Source organism: Monodon monoceros, unplaced genomic scaffold (genome assembly GCF_005190385.1).
Source record: "Monodon monoceros isolate NGI ecotype Baffin Bay Population unplaced genomic scaffold, NGI_Narwhal_1 Super_Scaffold_7, whole genome shotgun sequence".
Lineage (NCBI taxonomy): Eukaryota > Metazoa > Chordata > Mammalia > Artiodactyla > Monodontidae > Monodon > Monodon monoceros.
Window position 1 is genome coordinate 47,665,538 of NW_021703784.1, and position 20,795 is coordinate 47,686,332.

General features: G+C 35.4%; 1 protein-coding gene across 6 annotated transcripts in view; it reads left to right on the forward strand.

Annotated features, from left to right (window-relative positions):
• The window catches only part of DLG2 (discs large MAGUK scaffold protein 2), a 2,046,181-nt gene that overhangs the window by 2,003,990 nt on the left and 21,396 nt on the right, over window positions 1–20,795 (forward strand). For 4 of the 6 annotated variants that reach the window (XM_029208176.1, XM_029208181.1, XM_029208178.1 and 1 more), the window contains one exon: window positions 14,074–14,173. In XM_029208176.1, coding sequence (XP_029064009.1) covers window positions 14,074–14,173 — 100 coding nt within the window. Of the gene's footprint in view, window positions 1–14,073; window positions 14,174–15,006; window positions 15,053–18,276; window positions 18,319–20,795 lie in introns of all 6 variants that reach the window. The other 2 variants (XM_029208180.1, XM_029208177.1) reach the window with 2 other exon arrangements.

The window sequence follows — 20,795 nt, forward strand, 5'->3', positions numbered from 1 at the left end:
CCAACACCAGTCAGCTGATTGGACCCCCATCTGACTCCTAGAGCTTTTCCAGCGGGCACTTGCTTGTGGTCAATTATGTCCTGACAGCCACATCTTGTAGGCTTAACCCTCTAGGCTTTGACTAGAACCTTTGGGTTGTAGCAAATAGCAATCAAAGGAAAGGAAGGGAAGGAGGGAGGAAAAAAAGAGCAAAAAACCGTTAATGGAGAAATCAAGAAATTAACAGTGTGACCAACATATCTGATCCATTCAACTATTCTGTTCCCCATTTTTCTGTCTAACACATGAGATTTAAAAATCATTCCAATGTGTCCCATTGATGAGAACATCTTGAAAATGAGTAAAGTTGGAAATGCAAGTTTTGGGGTTTTTTGCTTAGTTTTGCTTTGGTTTCAGATCCTGTGGGTTGTTGCATAAGCCATTAGTATTGTGTGGCTTAATGCCAAAATGCTGGACAATTCTAGAATTCTGAAGCAACTAATCGGAATCACATAGCTTGGCAATTTCCTATGGAGTCTACTACACAAAATGATGCACGAATTGACAAAGAAAATGCCACATTGTCAGAATGCATTACTGAATGTTATCATCCTTTGCACTAGTCACAAATATCAATATCTATTTAAGTGAAGACCAAATTGCTAAGGGCTCAGTAGAGGGCTTGGCACATAAAAGGACATAGTAGCCATTCACTAAATAAATTTATTAATGAATAAAGTGAATAGTGAAAATCAGAAATGTATTAATAAATAAAGTGAATAAATAAATGAATGAGTGACCCCCTAACTAACAGGAGCATGAAGGTTCCATCAGCTACAATGAACTTGAAGAAAGCCATTTTTACTTTTTCCAACAACTGTAGCTATGGCCCAGTGACCACACAAAGTTTCAAGTTTGCAAGATGGGATGGACTGTGGAAGAAGCTCCGTTGTAGACAACTCAGTACAACAGCACCATCTCTGATGTTTGATTCTCTGATACTTTGATTCTCCCAGTTTGAGGTCATGCCCACATCCATGCTGGAATACTTTGAATCTTAACAAATAGATTTATACTAAAACTAGCACCAGAGCTCTATATCCAGAATGATAACCTCCTTGCCCCAACCTCGCAAAAAAAAAAAATCAGGAGCAAGTTTGAAAGAGTCTTCAGGTCATTTAGAGAATACTGTCTACAGTAATAGATCAAAGTCTTACTTTTCGTTTGATTGTAGTAGTACTGGTACAATACTCATGAACTACTCAAGAATAATAGTTTGACCAGTTATTTCAGTATGTCTCTGGGTATGATGCCCTGAATTGTAAATATATTATTTTCATAGTAATTTTTATTGTCTGGTAGCTTCACATTTTAATGTAAAGTTTACACTTCTGTGACAAATAATTTCTCTTAGAAAAGTTACTCTTCAAGCAGAGAATTTGATAATAAAAAAAAAACAGAGCTTAATTTCCCAGTTGTGGGACGTATCAGTGTTCTCTTTCAACTTGATTAAATAAATCTTGCCCTTGGCTAACAGACTTAAAATGTACCTTTCTCATAGAAGCTTTACATTGCAATGGGGTAATTAGGGGGTGTTAGAAGGGGAGAAAAAAAAGCAGACAGGACACATCATTGGGACCAATTATAAATTAAGAATAAATGGTTGCTAGAGGAGATGTCAGTTAGTACAGATCATTTTGAAAGTAGTTTGGCACGTGTCAGATTTTTTTAGCTATCCATAATTTTTAACTCAATAATTCAACTTCTAGAAATCTATCCCAAGGAAATAATTTGAAATACAGAAAATGTTATATTCATTGCAACATAGAGTACTTAAAAATGGGAAACTACAGAAGTATCCAATAATACAGGAATGTTTAAGCCAATTGTGGTAAATCCATTTGATGAAATATTAAGTTGTTATTATGCTTATAAGATGTATTGGTTTGTAGTTTTTATTTATTGTGATATATTTTCTAATTTTGGTGTCTGGTAATGGTGCCGTATAGAATGAGTTCTGTCTTTTGGAAGTTTGAGAAGAATTGATATTTATTCTTTTTTAAATGTTTAGTAGAATTCACCAGTGAAGCCAGCTAGGCCTGGGCTTTTCTTTGTGGCTAGTTTTTCAAATTACTAATTTAATCTATTTATTTGTTATAAATCTGTTCAGAGTTATTTTTCTTCTTGAGTCAGTTTTGGTAATTTGTGTCTTTCTAGGAATTTGTTCATTTCATTTGTCCATCTAAATTGTCTAATTTACTGGTATACAACTGATCATGGTATTTCTTTATAATTCTTTTTATTTCTGTAGGGTCAGTAATGATATCTCCTCTTTTATTCCTTATTTTAGTAATGAGTCTTCTCTCTTTTTTTCTTAGCCAATCTAACAGTTATCAATTTGTTAATCTTTTCAAAGAACTAACTTTTGGTTTTGTTGATTTCTCTCTGTTGTTTTTCTCTTCTCTATAGTTCATTAATTTCTGCTCTAATCTTTATTATTTGCCTTTTTCTGCTTGCTTTAGGCTTAGCTTGGTCTTTTTTCCAGTCCCTTAAGGTGGAAGGTTAGACTTTTGATTTGAGATCTTTTTTAATATTATAGCTATAATATTTAATATTACAGCTATAAGTTTTCCTCTAAATATTGCTTTAGCTGCCATAAGTTTTGGTATCTGTGTCTTTATTCTCATTCATATCAAAGTCTTTTCTAGTTTCCTTATAATTTCTTCTTTGACCCATTGGTTAGTTAGGATAGTGTGTTCATTTCTTTTAATATCCACATATTTGGGGATTTTCTAAATTTCTGTTTCATTATAGATTTCTAATTTCATTCCATTGTTAAGCATTCATTAAAGCTGATGCTTCCAAATACTCTCTAATGATATGTCACCATTAAAATAATTGGCTCCTATTTATTGAGCTTTAATAAATGCCAGGCACTATGATAATAGCTTTTTATACATTATCACATTTAAATATTCAGAACTGAGGCTCAGAGATTAAACAAGCAAATAGCTGAGCCAGCACATTTTTATTACTAATAATAAACAGCAACTAGATCAGATCATTGAGCACAGAATTATGAGAAAAACAGATTCTGAGAGATAACTGCCAAGAAATGCAATTAAAAAAAACAAACATTATTCATTTGGCCATGGTTCTTTTTCTTCCATTACTTCTCCCCCTTTTCTCCAGATGTTTGTTATATTCCTTCTCTTCCTTCTTTTTCTTCTCCTTTTTTGCCAAAAGTTTCTCCCCATATTCCCAGTGGGAATCATCCCTTAGCATTTCAGTTCATGCATTCATTTGATGAATATTTGAGTACCTACCTTCTCTAGATCCTACATACAGAAATGAAAGGGATGTGGTGCCTGCTCTGAGATCATAATGTAGTAGGAGAGAGCTATGTAAAAAGGAGTAGATTCACTGTGACAGCCTTGGGTAGAACATCTGAGCATATAACCTTAAAAATGAGTCAGTGTTTATGAGATGGACAAAGGGGGAAGGGTTTCTATAACCAGCACCCAAGTCAAGATATAGAATATATACCTATAAATCAACTATACTTCAATTAAAAAAAAAAGAAGATATGCCTATATATATTGAGGAGAGTAGCCTAGGCTAGAAATATATTTTGGGGAAGTGTCGTGGTTCTAGCCACGATAAAGACACAGTTTCTCACTTTTCAACCACGAATTTGATTTCTACCACCATATCTTAGTTTTGCCTGTTCTAGAACTTCTTATAATTGGAATCATACATACATACTCTTGTGTGTCTGCCTTCTATGACTCAGCATAATGCTTTTGAGATTCATCCATGTTGTTGCTTATATTGGTAGTTCAATCCTTTTTATTGCTGAGTAGCAATAGCAATATATTGTGTGTATCAGTGTATCACAGTTTATCAATTTACCTGTTGATGGACATTAGAATTCCCATTTGGGGAATTATGAACATTCTTACACACACCTTTTTGTGGACATATTTTTCTCTTGAGTAAACATCTAAGGGTGAATTGCTGAATCGTAGGTTAGCTGTATGATAAACTTTACAAGAAACTGTCAAAGTGTTTTCAAAGTGGCTATACCATTTTGCATTCCCACTAACAATTCATATGAGAGTTCCAATTGCTTCACATCCTTACCAACACCTAATATTGTCAGTCTTTTTCCTTTCAGCCACTCTAGTGGGTATGGAGTGGTATCTTGCTTTGGCTTTAATTTCTCTGATGATTAATGATGTTTTTCACATGCTTACTGACCATTTGCATATCTTATGTTAAATATCCAGTTGAGTCTTTTGCCCATTTTTTATTGTATGTTTTTGCTTTTTATTGTTCAGTTGTAGGGGTTTTTAAATATTCTGAATAAAACTCCTTTATCAGATATATGTATTTTAAACATTGTTTCCCAGTTTGTGGCTTGGTTTTTTATTTTCTTAATGACCTCTTTTGAAAAGCAAAAGTTTTTAATGATTAAATCCAGTTTACCATTTTTTTAAATTTACCATTAGTGCTTTTATGTTTTATCCACAAAATCTTTGCCTTCCTCAGATTACAAGTATATTCTGTTTTCTTCTAGAAATTGTATACTTTAAGCTTTTAGAATTAGGTCTGCAATCTATCTCTAGAAAATTTTGGTGTATGGTATAAGTTAAGAGACGAAGTTCATTATTATGAAAATTTTCAAGCTTACAAAAATGTAGAAAGACTAGAATTATGAACCTCTGTACCTATTAGCTTCAACAGTTACCAACTCATGGTCAATCTTGTTTTGTATATTCTGAAATATATGAGATATTTATAGATAGATAGATAATCTCCCCTGAACTATTTCAAGAGGACATTGTAGAAATTATGGCCTGTTGTTGTTGCTGTTCTAATTCAGAATTCAATCCAGGATCGCACATTGCAATTCATTTGTCCTGTTTCCTTAATCTCCTTTAATCTAGAATGGTTCTTTAGCCTTTTCTATTTTTTATGACAGTGACATAAGAGGATTAAGACGATGTTTCTTAATTTTAATTTGCTGATTATCTCTTCATGGTTAGCTTCATCTAATGCATTTTTGGCAAGGATATTATATCAGTGATATTGTATACTTCTCAGTGCTTTCCATCAGGAGGCACATGGTTTCAGGTTATCCCACTATATTGTGACGCTAAGTTTGATCACTTGGTTAAGGTGACATCTGCCAGATTACTCCACCATAAAGGCACTTTTACCCACTTTTTTTTTTTTTTTTTTTGGCTGTGTTGGGTCTTCGTTGCTCCACGCGAGCTTTCTCCAGCTGCAGCGGGCGAGGGCTACTTCTCATTGCAGTGCGCAGGCTTCTCATTGCGGTGGCTTCTCTTGTTGCGGAACACAGGCTCTAGGTGCACAGGCTTCGGTAGTTGTGGTGCGCAGGCTTGGTAGTTGTGGCACACGGGCTTAGTTGCTCCGTGACATGTGGGATCTTCCTGGGCCAGGGCTCAAACCCGTGTCCCCTGCATTGGCAGGTGGATGCTTAACCACTGCACCACCAGGAAAGCCCCTACCCACCTTTTTAATGATTCATCTGTTAGAAGATAAGTGTCCCGAAAGGGCGTAGAGCAGAAGCAAGAAGAACTGCAGTCCTGCAGCCTGTGGAATGAAAACCACATTCACAGAAAGATAGACAAAATGAAAAGGTAGAGGACTATGTACCAGATAAAGAAACAAGATAAAACCCCAGAAAAACAACTAAATGAAGTGGAAATAGGCAACCTTCCAGAAAAAGAATTCAGAATAATGATAGTGAAGATGATCCAGGACCTCGGAAAAAGAATGGAGCCAAAGATCAAGAAGATGCAAGAAATGTTTGACAAAGACCTAGAAAAATTAAAGAACAAACAAACAGAGATGAACAATACAATAACTGAAATGCAAACTACACTAGAAGGAATCAATAGTAGAATAACTGAGGCAGAAGAACAGATAAGTGACCTGGAAGACAGAATGGTGGAGTTCACTGCCACAGAATAGAACAACGAAAAAAGAATGAAAAGAAATGAAGACAGCCTAAGGGATCTCTGGGACAACATTAAAGACACCCACATTCACATTATAGGGGTCCCAGAAGGAGAAGAGAGAGAGAAGGGACCCAAGAAAATATTTGAAGAGATTATAGTCGAAAACTTCCCTAACATAGGAAAGGAAATAGCCAGCCAAGTCCAGGAAGCACAGAGAGCCCCAGGCAGGATAAACCCAAGGAGAAACATGACGAGACATATAGTAGTCAAATTGACAAAAATTAAAGACAAAGAAAAATTATTAAAAAGAACAAGGGAAAAATGACAGATAACATACAAGGGAACTCCCATAAGGTTAACAGCTGATTTCTCAGCAGAAACTCTACAAGCCAGAAGGGAGTGGCACGATATATTTAAAGTGAAGAAAGGGAAGAACCTACAACCAAGATTACTCTACCCAGCAAGGATGTCATTCAGATTCGACAGAGAAATCAAAAGCTTTACAGACAAGCAAAAGCTAAGAGAATTCAGCACCACCAAACCAGCTCTACAACAAATGCTAAAGGAACTTCTCCAAGTGGGAAACACAAGAGAAGAAAAGGACCTACAAAAACAAACCCAAAACAGTTAAGAAAACGCTAATAGGAACATACATATCGATAATTACCTTAAATGTGAATGGATTTAATGCTCCAGCCAAAAGTCACAGGCTCATTGATTGGATACAAAAACAAGACCCGTATATATGCTGTCTACAAGAGACCCACTTCAGACCTAGGGACACATACAGACTGAAAGTGAAGGGATGGAAAAAGATTTTCCACGCAAATGGAAATGAAAAGAAAGCTGGAGTAGCAATACTCATATCAGGTAAAATATACTTTAAAATAAAGAATGTTACAAGAGACAAGGAAGGACACTACATAATGATCAAGGGTTCAATCCAAGAAGAAGATATAACAATTACAAATACATATGCACCCAACATAGGAGCACCTCAGTACATAAGGCAAATGCTAACAGCTATAAAAGAAGAAATCGACAGTAACACACTAATAGTGGGGGACTTTAACATCTCCCTTACACCAGTGGACATATCATCCAGACAGAAAATTAATAAGGAAACACAAGCTTTAGATGACACAACAGACCAGATAGATTTAATTGATATTTATAGGACATTCCATACAAAAACAACAGATTACACTTTCTTCTCAAATGCACATGGAACATTCTCCAGGATAGATCATATCTTGGGTCACAAATCAAGCCTTGGTAAATTTAAGAAAGTTGAAATCATATCAAGCATCTTTTCTGACCACAACACTAATGAGATTAGAAATAAATTACAGGGAAAAAAACATAAAAAACACAAACACATGGAGGCTAAACAATACGTTACTAAATAACTAAGACATCACTGAAGAAATCAAAGAGGCAATCAAAAAATACATAGAGACAAATGACAACAAAAACACGACGACCCAAAACCTATGGGATGCAGCAAAAGCAGTTCTAAGAGGAAAGTTTATAGCAATACAACCCTACCTCAAGAAACAAAAGAAATCTCAAATAAACTATCTAACCTTACACCTAAAGGAACTAGAGAAAGAAAAACAAACAAAACCCAAAGTTAGTAGAAGGAAAGAAATCATAAGGATCAGAGCAGGAATAAATGAAATATAAACAAAGAAAACAATAGCAAAGATCAGTAAAACTAAAAGCTGGTTCTTTGAGAAGATAAACGAAATTGATAAACCTTTAGCCAGACCCATCAAGAAAAAGAGGGAGAGGACTCAAATCAATAAAATTAGAAATGAAAAAAAAAGATAATGTATGCTGTTCCCCAACAAATTTTTAATCAATAGTTTTATTAACCACTGATGATTCTTGCCTGAATTAATTATTATTATGGTAGTCAAAAAATGGTGATTTCCTAACTTTATTATTTCTTCTATAGTTATTAGCATTCTACATAAGAGAACTTTCTCTTTTTCCCCATTATTAATTATTTAATTTAGGTATTTTGGGTGATCTTTATGGACTTACGATTTTCTTTTTTAATTCAACGTGTTATACTCCATTTCTGTCATTATTCATTTTAGTATTCAACTTGTCTAGATTTGGCTGGTGTGATCACTTTTAAACTGGCTTTGGTGTCCTTTTGACATGCCATCATTAGTTCTAGGTTTTCTAAATTTTGTGTTATTTTTGTGTTTATGTTTAGTACTTTTTACTTTCCAGTCCAACAAAATGTTTCAGACTTACCTTTTACTTTACCTGCTCATGGAATCAGCCATTTCTCAAAAAAAAAAAAACACAAAAACCTAGCTCTTTTTTGTAGGAAATGGCATTTAGAAAACAAAGTCTGAGCACCAGGTGTGCTTTTTGCTTCTGGGATATCATTACATCTAGCCTCCTTTAATGGGCAGAGAAAGAAAAATAAATTTGTTTAGAAAAATCATAAATTTATATCAGATGCTTCTAATTACTATTTACCATCATAGGATTTTTCCTCTCCTTACCTCATTCCATGATTGTACCTTACCCTTCTTTCACAAGGATAACGTTGTTTTCACAACATCAGTGTGTTTTACTCACTTGCTCATTACTCACACACCAAATAGTTTCAGAATTCAACCGACAATAAGCCTCCTAAGTGAAGTTCAAAATTTCTTTACAATTCTATCTTTAGAATATATTCTGAGGGTAAGTAGTCAGAGTACTATGTTTCTCCCATATTTTTTTGAAGCAAATTCAATGCATTAAATCATTTCAACTGTAACTACTTAAATATGGCATGACCACAATGCCATTTATCACACTTAAAAATTAATAATTATTGGATTAATATTCCATCTATTTCAGGTCTTAACTTGACTCATAAATATCATAAATGCTTTTTTGTTTCTTTATTATACAATTTCTTTGCTTGAACCAGAAGTGAAATCTATTGCAATTGGTTGATTCCTCTTAGTTCTCTTCTGATTTATATGTTTTCCCCCATTTTTTTGTTTGTTTTGTTTCCATTTTTATATTTAAGAAACCAGGTCATTTGTCTTATAGAGTTTACTCCAGATTTTCTTTGTAGTATACTTTAGCAGGTTTCTCTGTCATCTTTATTTCTGTAAACTGGTAGTTGGATTTAGAGGTTTGGTTAGATTCAGACTCATTGGCAAAGGAGGGTTTTCTTTCCTTTTCTTTTGAGAGTAGAGGTTTACAGAACTACTTTGTGGTAATATTTTGTTTTCCCATCAGGAAGCACATTCATCTGATTGTCTTTTTGTGTGTGTGATGTTACCAGCTATTGATGCTCAGTGCCTAGATGCATTAATTCATTAGCCTTGCAAACAGAACCCTGGGACACTGTTAGAGACACATTTATAGGGACACTGTTACAGACACACATCCATTCAGACACGTTTCTAAAACGGACATATTTCAGGCCAACTCCTGTCTTTCCTTTAACAACCTCTTTGTTTCATTGTTACTTGTTTTTGGATCTCTCTTGTTTTAAACTTCTCTTTTGTTCTGTATGAAAACGTGATGTGTACAATACACAGTGGTGGCCCAAACTTATAGTAACAGCCTTCCAAAGGGAACACAATTATTTTAGAGGAGGAGAGACAAGAATGAAGAGGAAAGAAACATTTATAAGAGATAAAAGAGGTCACAGAAAAAGGTGTATATGAGCTCAGTATACATTTAAATCAAATTCTGCCCAGAGAACATTCATATCTTGAATGTGACTTTTTAGAACTATGAAACATTTGAAGCTTGAAAAATTAGAACACGAAGAAGAAAAACTTTAAAATGCCCCTCGTTTTGAAGTTTTCTGAATGAAAAGGATAAAAACACATCAAGATTCCCTCATGTATCTTTAAAAACATGGGATTTGAGTGGGAGAAGGAGCAATTTGAGTTTTTTGTTTTGTTTCTTTTCTTCATGGAGCGTGTATTTTACCTTAAACCAGTTCACCAATGCCATTCTGGGGTCAGGCTGCACAATTTCGTGCCATTTGACCTAACAACTTGGCAACTTCTGAGTGACAGTAATAATATGCTGACTCCTGGAATGAGTGTTCTAATGTCTGTCACAACATGAAAGGTATTCATTTAACAGAGACACAACAGAATCAGATAAACAAGGCATGTGTATCTGATTGATTGCAAGGGTTGTAGAGGGAGGTTTCCTCTCATTCAGTTAAAGATAAAAATTATTTACACCAAGTAAAATTTAAAACATGCTGTGATTGTTTGCTTTCATCCCATAGTGTGGAGGTTAGGGAGAGGGGTATTTTTGTTTTTTAAGACCTTACTGAGATATAACTCACATAGTATACAATTCACAGACTTAAAGTGTCCAATTCAGTGTTGTTTACTATATTGGTAGGGTTATGCAACCATCACCACAATCTAATTTTAGAACATTTTCGTCTTTCCTAAAACTAACACTATACCCATTAGCTGTCACTTCCCATTCTCTGTACCCCCTACCCTCACTCAGCCCCAACCAACCACTAATCTACTTCGTCTATAGATTTGCCCCTCATGGGCACTTACCTTTTAAAAGCCATTCATAACCTGTCACACTGAAATTTTTTTACTTTATTTTTGTACATTATTTAAAAACAAGTACAATAGAATAGAACCCGCAAAAACATGAAAGGTTCTCAAAAAATTGTAGCAGGATATCACACAAAAATATTGTTGAAGCCAATAGCATCTGATGGCTTAAATAAATAATTGCCAAGCAGTGAAGCTGTGGGAAAGAAGACAGATTACAGTGTCACTTCAGAAAGTCAGATGCTAATGATTTTAAATGTAAACTTGAAACAGGCTTGAGTTACGGAAACTTTTCTTGCTCTAAGAACAGCAGTATTTGCAACCAGGAATATTTGCAAATTCAGATTCTAACTTCACTGCTCACCAACTGTGTGACTCTGGGCAAGTAACAGAAGATTTGTAAACTTTAGCTTCCTCATCTGTAATATGAGAATAATGATGATACCAACCTCATGAAGTTAGTGTGGAGATTCGCATAGGCAGAGCCTTTCGAACCAAGCCTGGCACATAATAAGTGCTCAGCAAATGTTACTTGTTGTCTTTACCATTTTTGTTCATAAGAACTCAATAATCCAGGTCAAATTCCACAATGGAATTCTTAGTTATGCCAACTTTCCACTTGCCACGTGTGATTGGTATTTTCAAAATCTCTGCTCAAAGAAGTTTTCTGCCATGAAGACAATGGATTGGAATTTAAGATACTGTAATGTAGAGGAAAATAGCACTGATCAAGTACGATTAATAGAGCTGTAGGTTAGCTTTAGAACGATGTGTTCCATGAATAGTAAAAGTGCTGATTTATTATTCTCACCTAACACTCGTGTAACAGATTTTTCTTTTCTAAATTAAAAGAAAAAAATTAACAGCAATGAAAACAAAAGCTTATATAATGGTATTACACATGTCTAACAAAATAAAGAATAGAATAGAGCACCATAAACCACATATAACCTCTTCTAGTTGAAATGTTTAACTAAGACCTTAAATGTGTGACTTTTAAATCTGTGCGTGTGAAGGGAAGTTGTGATTTGGTTTTGTGTCCATAAATGTAAGGCAATGTGACCACCAATGAATGATTCCATTACCTTTTCTTTAACTCCAGTACAAAGTGGCTTTCGGTAATAGACTGATATGATAGATAATTTTATTTTTGAGGAATTATTATGCATTTTCTGTTCTTTTAAAAAGTGTGGTGCTAAATATTATGATGTCCCAATCAGATGACTCATGATACACAACATTTTCATACTCGGGAAATGTTAACACATTACAGTCCTTGCTTTGAAAAGATAAAAGAATGAATCACAAACAACACATTTTCATTTTCCTTTGACCCCAAGAGACAATTTAAACGATGTGGTTTGCATGCGGCCCCATATGGCTCTCAAAGGCCTCCACATTGTGCATTCATGTCTACATTTTAACCCCAGGCTTTATTCCTCCTGGCATTGTTTTGTATTTGCATGAAAATATGTAAGTGGTTTTTTTTTTGCATGACAAGCCATCCGTAACGTTGAAGTTAAATGTCTAACATATCTTGCAATATCACGTGTCATTAATTCTTACATGATATTTTTTTTCTTTTATTTTCAGTTACTGAAGTTAAATATGCTTGAAATGTAAAAGTGGCATGAAACTGGAGTGATGCAAGAATATTTAATGTTCCTTTAAGGACTTACCATTTTTTAACTGGGAAAATTTGGGGGGTAGTTTCCAGCCTTGTCTTTGGACACCAATCCCTCAATTACAAATTATGATAAAACTATATTGAACACAAGTGCTGTCAGCAGAGTAATAAATTCTGAAGTGATACTTCTTTTTTTCCCTGAGAATGTGTTTCTGGTTCTTGAATATGAAGTACAAAATGTGTCCCCTAATTTCAGGATTTATTAAATATTTGATTTATTGGTTTTCTTAAAGCCTTCTTAATGGTACATAAAATTAAGCTCAACTGACTTTGGTGAAATTTCCTAGTAACTAAAAAAGTAATGAATTACTGAATGACAGCGCCAATATTTTAATACTTTAATATTTCCTAAATGAACATGACTACCAAAATGGATATTTAGATATAGGAGTGCGTGAGTATACAAAGAAAATAAGTTATTTATACCATTTTGTCAAGCATCAAATTCATAAGAGCACATAACTGATTCCCGCTAATGGGCCAAAATATCCAAACAAGTGCTGTTTTTTCCAAGTAGTCACCTTGCTCTCTCTGCATTTATTCCTATCGGCTGTCATTGCTAAAACCGTTTTAGAATACCCCTTGTCAAATTACCTTCAGTCTTTGGCACACTAATACCTGTGTGGTAACAAATCTTATTTCTTGGCGAGAGACCCTCAGAGCCAAGTCAGTCAAATAAGCTGGCAAAACATGTTTTTAAAATGATACGTCAATATGAAATTACCAAGACTTGCAGGGCTTATAGCCTATAAAACGATTAAGAACACGTTTCCCAAAGAAGAACCCCAGATAGCATTTACATAACAGCAACAGTGGGAATAAATGATTTTTTCTTAAGAAGTCTTTTAGGCAAGCATCTGATATTCACTTGAATGAATAAGTTCTGATACAGGTATTCTGTTATGTCTACCTGTATTATTTTAAATTCCACCTCATTTAAGCTAATGGAGTGGTTTACATTTTTAAGGACAGCGCTTCTTCCATTATTTCTTGTCATATCAGAATACAGATAAATGGCCGTTATATCTCCCTTGCTTGAGTGAATGTCAAGTTAATACCTCTTTAGCAACAATTTTAATAGATTTTGGTTGATGGTGTCTTGACTGTCACCAGCTAGCTCTGTGATATTGGCAAGGGACTCAGCCTCTCTGTGCCTCTGGCCCCCTGTCTACAAGTGAGGGCTTGGAGCTCAATTATCTTTAAAATCTCTTTTGAATGAAAATATAATACTGTAATTATCATATATCTGTGTGGGAACTAAATCATCATATATCATAAATCCACACACATCTCTGAGGTTTTAATTAAATTCAAGCCGAAGTAACTCAAATTCCAGTTATTTAAAAAGACATCTAGACACTGATGTGTCTGGCGTCTCTAGTAAAGTCTTTTCTACCTGATGATAATGATGATTATAAAGATAACATTTGTATAGCACTTTATGTTTATACTGCCTTCCATGAGTCTCACAACCTAAGAGCTGCTGTCATCATCCTCAGGATGCAGATGAAGTAGATACTGAGGTTCAAAGAGGTTCAGTTACCTGCCTAAGGTGATGAACTAGCAAGTTACAGAGCCGGACAGAGGGTCTTCTACTTCCAATTTAATATTCATTTCCCCCGTCGTCATTTACCTGCCTTTTAATTAGGAGACAGTTTTTCCAAGGTGTCATTTTTCAGAATTTACACTCCTGGAAACTAAAATCTGCCTTTAGGGACCCTCCCGCACCCCTTTAGACTATCCACTTGCATCACTACAGCTCTCTCTGCTTTTACAAACTAGTTGTTTTGTCAGCATGAGTGTGACAACAATTAGACGTCCCCTGTTTTTGCCCCATGCCTTTTCTCCTTCACAGTCATTCAATGACAAGCGTAAAAAGAGCTTCATCTTTTCACGAAAATTCCCATTCTACAAGAACAAGGAGCAGAGTGAGCAGGAAACCAGTGATCCTGAACGTAAGTAGATTCTCGAAGAGAATGTCACCTGCAACACAAGAGAAAAAAATCCTTCATGGGCAACACGCATGATGTAGGCTCCCCCACGCCACACGCCTAGGCAAACAAACACGGCAGGCAGGCAGGTCAGGGCTTACTACTGTGACCAGTGTTTGGCTGCAGTCTGGATCCTTCCCTGGATGGAGCTCTTCTTTGCAGAACGCATTGGAGAGGGACCTGAGGAAGCAGGGACTTTGCTTCCAAACAGCATTTATCTGTGACCAGGACTGGGTCTGGTTCGCGTTTTCTATCATGCAACTCTCCAAGGGCTCGAGACAAATTCTTTTCTGGACAGAAATATTAGATTCCATTGCCACGTATATTGTTTTGGAATGCTAGCTAACTGGGAGTGATTAAATTCCCTTTATTGATTACTAGCATTTGTTCACTCTTTCCCTCCCAGCAAATATTAAGCACTTCCTTACTGAGCAGTGAGCTTGTATTGGGTGGATGCTCAGACTAAGAATTGGCCATGAAACTTGGAGGGGATCATCGCTCTCAGTGGTACGTTGCTGTGGCAGTACTGACAGTGGGCAAAAATGACATCTGCTGACTCTTTCTCTTTTTCATAACAATCTTCTGCTTAAACCTTTCGAGTTGCTTTACAAATCCTTGAGTCTCAGTCCAGGGAGTTTGGGGTGAAAGTTGTTTCAGAAGAAGAGAGCATGGGATCCAGATTGCTCAGGCAACACGGTCTGTCATGGTAGTATCCATTTCAACTCCACTGACTTCTTCCTTCCTCTTCCGTGGCTGTTCTCCCTCTCTCATTGCTCTCTCTGGGGACTTCCATGCAGGACATCCCCGGATTAGGTGACGACGGTTATGGAACAAAGACTCTGAGTAAGTTCCCAGGAATGGTCACTGTAACTTTTCTTTTCTTTTTCTTTCCTTTTGAGTTTCGCTTTTGTTCCTTTTCTCGAGGGCCTTTCACTCCTAGCATGCACAAGATACTGAGTTTTATTTGTTACCTAGCTGTGAATGCTCCTACAAAGCAATTTTCAGCCGTTTTGTTCTGCATGTCAGCATTTAAAAGCAAAGTGTCTCAGGCACTGTAACTTCCATTGCAGTTCACACCTTCCCTTTCTGACCGCGTGCTGTGACCAGCATGGTCCTGGTGCCGCTGTGGCATCCCTTGCTCTGCTGCCTGATACCTCTCAGGGAGCAAGAAACCATGTTGAAAGAAAGGGCGAGTTAAATGCTGTAGAACAGGAAAGCAGAAATGTATTTTATATTCTTTCTTCTGGCTTTTCCCCCAGACATACTTAATGACCTTGCCAAATTCCATAATTGGGTTGTACTTTGCTATTGGTAAAGGAGCTGTGTTATAGTCAAAAGGAACATGCATTCTCAAAAAGTAAATATTAAGCTATTTGATCTTCCATGAATAATTCTTTGCTATTAACTTTGACTGATTTTTTTTTCTGACTTGCAGTGATCCTGCTTGAAATGTTTGTATGATAAAGTTTTAGATATGTATATTAATATGTTTTTCTATCAGTGATTTATTAGCTGCATTGCATAACCAGATCTTCATTTTACGGTTTAGAGTGGAAAGAAAAATATATTAAACTTTAAAATTTTCTAGTTATTAATGCCTTTACTCTGTGTCCCATTGCACTAATAAAAAATAATAATTCTGTGTATTAATATACTATACTATGATTTTTATTTCTTTAATATTAACTCCATTGTGTAGGCATCAATGAACTAAGAACAGTTTTGTGTCTTTTGCAGCTGTATCACATGTTCATTTTTGTTTGTTTTCTTTTTGTTTTAATTTAACAGCTGTGGGCAATATTTTTAGAAGCTGTTCATTTCATTTCTATAAAACAAAATAACATTGAGCTGGACTTTGTTTTCAAGGGCTGGTTATATAACCCTGCGTAATGATACCTGTCATCCTTCAAATTGTTAATTTGGACTCTTTTTTTAGATATGTATGTTTAGAAAACAAAATCTGATCAAGAGTAACTACTGATCTCCTTAAAGATGAAAACTTTATCTTTGAGTCTCTGTATGGAATATGTCATGAAATTTTTCTTGAATTGGTGGCTGAAATTCAAATGTTGATTTCAACAGTATCTGGATAGCATCAAGTACCACCCGAGAGAATTTCTTAAATTTTCAGTGGGGGTGGGGAGCATTTTAATATATTGTTAATATGAACATCACTAAAAAGTAGTTGCTATTGGAGAGTCAAAAATATGTTATGCCTTTTTGTATCTAGAATGATGCCCTTTAAAATCCAAAGGTTTGTTTACTCTTTAAAAATTGAACAGATTTCACTAGGTAAAGTTATTTGCCAGTTAACACTACTGGTAGCCATAATTTGGACTTCAGCTGGAACATATTTTTAATTTCTTTTTACCTACAAAATAGAAAAATTCCGTTAAACACTATCTTGATGTTAAGAGAGATTGGTCGTTAAATAAAACACTGCATGGTTCTAAATTTCTATAGTGTAGCTTCACTCTAAATTATTTTAAAAGTAAAAACAAAACAAAAATAAACCTGTCATCTTCAAGTCAAGGTACTTGTGATAATCACACACGTGAAGATATGCCATCGTTGGGTATGTACTTAGACTTTCTTTTCAGTAACAAAAAACAAATATGCACTAATTCATCCACACTTCTTTCCCTAGTGCCTCTTTGCACTTGTAACATATGTACCTAAATTAATAATGCAGTTCTGGTCAAACACCCACACAAAGAGAAATGATTCAAGTGAATTTAACCCATACTTTGATTTTCATTAGTTTCATGCTCTGAAATTAATCCATCTAGGATGTGTTAACTAACACGATTGTGGGAGTCCTTTCACAATGTTCACATGTATCACATCATCACACAGTACACTTTAAAATATATTACAATCTTATTTGTCAGTTATATCTTAATAAAGCTAAAAAATGGAAACTAATCTATCCAAGAATCTATAATAGCAAATACATTTTAAAGCACTTTTTTAACTGTTAGAGAATAATGTTCTATATTCTTTTCCTTTTTTCTAAAGATGTACAACAGTTGTCACTTTTTAAAAAGCTGAATTTATTGCTAATGAGCTTCAGAAATCAAATAGTCACATATTCTGCATTCAATTAGCCTGATATACAAAGAAGTTAGTAAGTTGATGAATTTATCTTCTATAGCTTAGTAAATAGTACAGATGAAAGGAAGTGATTTTGGAAATAAAGCCCTAATTCTGGCACATAACCGGTACGTCCCTGTTATGCTAGTTAAACTGTGTTTTTATGAAAAAAAAAGGTTGGAAATATCACTGTATACTTGTGCAGTCATTCAACATGAATTAAAAACATACTTTGTGGCAGAACCTGTGCTTAGTTTCAGACCGTTTACCTTCTGCCTGTTCCACTCCTCCAGAACCTAATAGCTATCCAAGCAAGAATCTTAAAATAAAAACAAGGAAATATTGAACTGACTCATAAAACATTTTTCAGTGACTCATTTCTTCCTCCAAGATTTCCTACACACTCACTGAAGCAGGAAAGTTCTTCAACAATCCCTTTCATCTTGTGAATTAGTTTAGGAAGTATTTAAATAGAAAGAAAATTCAAGGGATTCCAGGGATCAATTGGCAAGTTGAAATGCAATATTCCTGCAAAATACCTAAAGGCAAAATAGAGCAACAAAAAGCCTGCAGAAAACAGTCTCTGCATACCAGAATCTCTTGAATTTATAGTCAAGAACATCCAGTTGAGAGATGTTGACCTTTGTAACAAGAATCTGGAAAATCAGAGCAACATGAATGGGTCAAAGTATTCATAAAAAGAAAAGTGCTTAGATGGACCTTATGCATTTTTTATAATTAAACGTAGTTTACTGTTTGCCAAAAAAGAAGATACAGCAATCAAATAGTAGCTTCCTGGAAAAGAGAGATAAAGTTTTCATCTTCATCTTATCTGAGTTTTCTCAATGCGTCTCCTCTACGGCCTCTTACTTGCCTTTCGCTCACATTTCTAGTAGCCTTGCATGGTATTCCTTTAAGTTCTGGCTGCTCTCCAATGCTTGGTATCTCTTTAATTTGCTGTGCTGTTCTTGCAGAACATGTTTCTTCTAATGCCAGCGATAGCGAAAGTAGCTACCGTAAGTTATTGCTTTGGTTTGTGATTCTTTTCTTTGCAGTTGCCCCTTTGCCTGTGGTGTGCATTTCAGATTTTTGCTGTCGTTGTTTTTCAATTGCTGCCCTTAATCATCCTCATCCAAAGCAAATGGCTTGAAATGAAATCATCATCTGATGTGGAAAGATACCAAAGACACTAGGGCGGTGGGTGGACTCATGTGGTTTGTGCGAGAGGTAGCAGTCTTGCTAATAAATGACTCCAACCTCAGTTGGCTGTGGCCTGATGATGCAATTTTCCTAGAGAAGGTGGGGGTAAAGTTCAACTTGGTGGATTCTGACATTCTGCCCTCCAAAATAATTTAAACTCCCTGCAGGAAGGTTGAAAAGTTGTCATGGTTTTATTTTCCTTCTCATTTTGCCTTTTCCTTTCTGTTCCTGGCTCCCCTTTACAAGAGAAATCCTGATAAATTACAGTGTTCCTTTTAAATGGAGCATGAACCTTATATATCTCTTCTCTCCTTGATTAATATTTTGAGGTAGATACTATGTTATATCTAACTTTAAATTTTGATGGTTGGGAAGAGATGAAAAAGTTTCATCCTCTAATGTTGAAGGAGCTCACATTTTGTTTAAAAGTGAACAAATCTTGGATCAGAAAACTTAAGTGAAAAGGTAGGTAACTATTTAAAACTTATTTCTGGTGTTTGTTTGGTCACCTCAAGCCATTTGCTTAGTGATATAAAAATATTCACCAAATGCCAAGCACATCCTTTTTATCTGTTCTTGTGGTTTCTTACCACTTACAGGTTTTTGGTGACTAAAATAGGTACATGTTATTACTGGGATCCTTACAATTTCTGTAATGTTTATTTATACGCCTTAATGAAATGGGTTACTCAAAAAGCAATTGCTGAGGATATTAGAAAGTTGCAGGCCCAATACATATGACCCTCAGCTACCAAGATAGAAATTGGTTGGAGGTTTCTGTTTTGGGGTTTTTTAGTTTTGTTTTTGTTTTTTGTCTTTTTGCTTGTATTAATTGAAAACAAGAAGAGAAGAATAGAATAGCTTTTATTTTTGTTTTTTTCCATTACAGCATGGTAATTTACAAAACCATGCCTTTTTTGAGGTGGAACGTCAAATAGTGTTCTTGAAGTGTGACAAATTCAATCTGGATCTTGAGAAAGGCTTTGGATAATCAGATTGGTAGAAAAATAGAAAAAAAAGCACAAAAGAGGAAAGATGACAGATGGAGGAGGAAGATGAAACACACCACAGAACGAAATGAAGAAGAGTTGTAATGAGATGCCTTTGATCAACCAAAAAACGTTAGAACCCCCTCATTTCCTTCCTCAACAGAATAAGTCCTGCTGATGAAAGGAATTAAAGTATTCTTGTTCTTAACGTGATCTTTAACATTTGTACATTCTTCCTACTTTTATACTTTTATGATTATCCCAAGTTGGGAAAATATTTGCCTTCCCCCATCTCTTCATTTGGTTTTAAAACAAAGAAACCTGGCTGGTTAAGAAGTGACCAAAGATTATCTTCCCTGTGCCTGAAGTACCCTCAATTTAGTATAAGGAAAATATAACTTATTTGTTGGGATTCATGGAGACCCTTGACCCTAATTTCTTTGGCATCAGTTTTCAGTTTTTAAGTGTTGTGCTTCCATCCTGTAGATACAGGCAGAGAAAGGAAAAACATCAAATCTTGTTCTTTCAATCCCTTTTATGGAAAGTATATAGGAACTACCTTTTCCTTCAGAAATCTTTTTTTAGAGTATTTCAGAAGCCCCTCTCTTCTCCTTCAGAGATGGGAATGTTCTTCCCAGAATCATTAAGTTATAAAAATTGCACCAGGGCTTTCAGCTGTTTGACAGGTTTTTGATTGCAATGCTCCAAGATGAAATCAATAATTCTTTTCACCCTCAAATAGTAAGTACACATAAATGTTTATTGAGTGAATAAAGGAAACACTTGCAAACAGCTTGAATTATCTATGAGAAGAGAGAAGAGTTGGAACTGGACTCTAGGATGTTACTAGAGGAAATGTGGAGTCTAATAATCTATATTGGCTTGGGTCTCATCTGAGAATACAGAAGGTTAGCCATTCAAATTGTTTCTTTTACAAATGAACAAAAGTAGGAAGAGCCTTTGTCATAGCTTAGAAGGGAAAAAAGGATATTTCTTTCTCCAGGATAGAAATATGAGGACTAACACAGGAATATTCTTTAGTTCATTCATCACCCGCTCTATGTCATGCTCTCTCACAGGCACCTTAAGACCCAATATGAATCTCAGTGAACTCTGGAACTCAGCACACGTGTAGGGAGAGAGAGAGAGATCAATACATTAAAAAAGCACAGAGTGTGGCTGTTTCTAGAATAAAAGTCTGGCCCAAGAATAGTGGGGCTTCGGAGATGATTTCAAAGAGGAAGGGGCCTTTGAGCTGAGCTTTGGAACGATGAGGCACTTGCCAGCTCAGTAAGTTGAAGAAG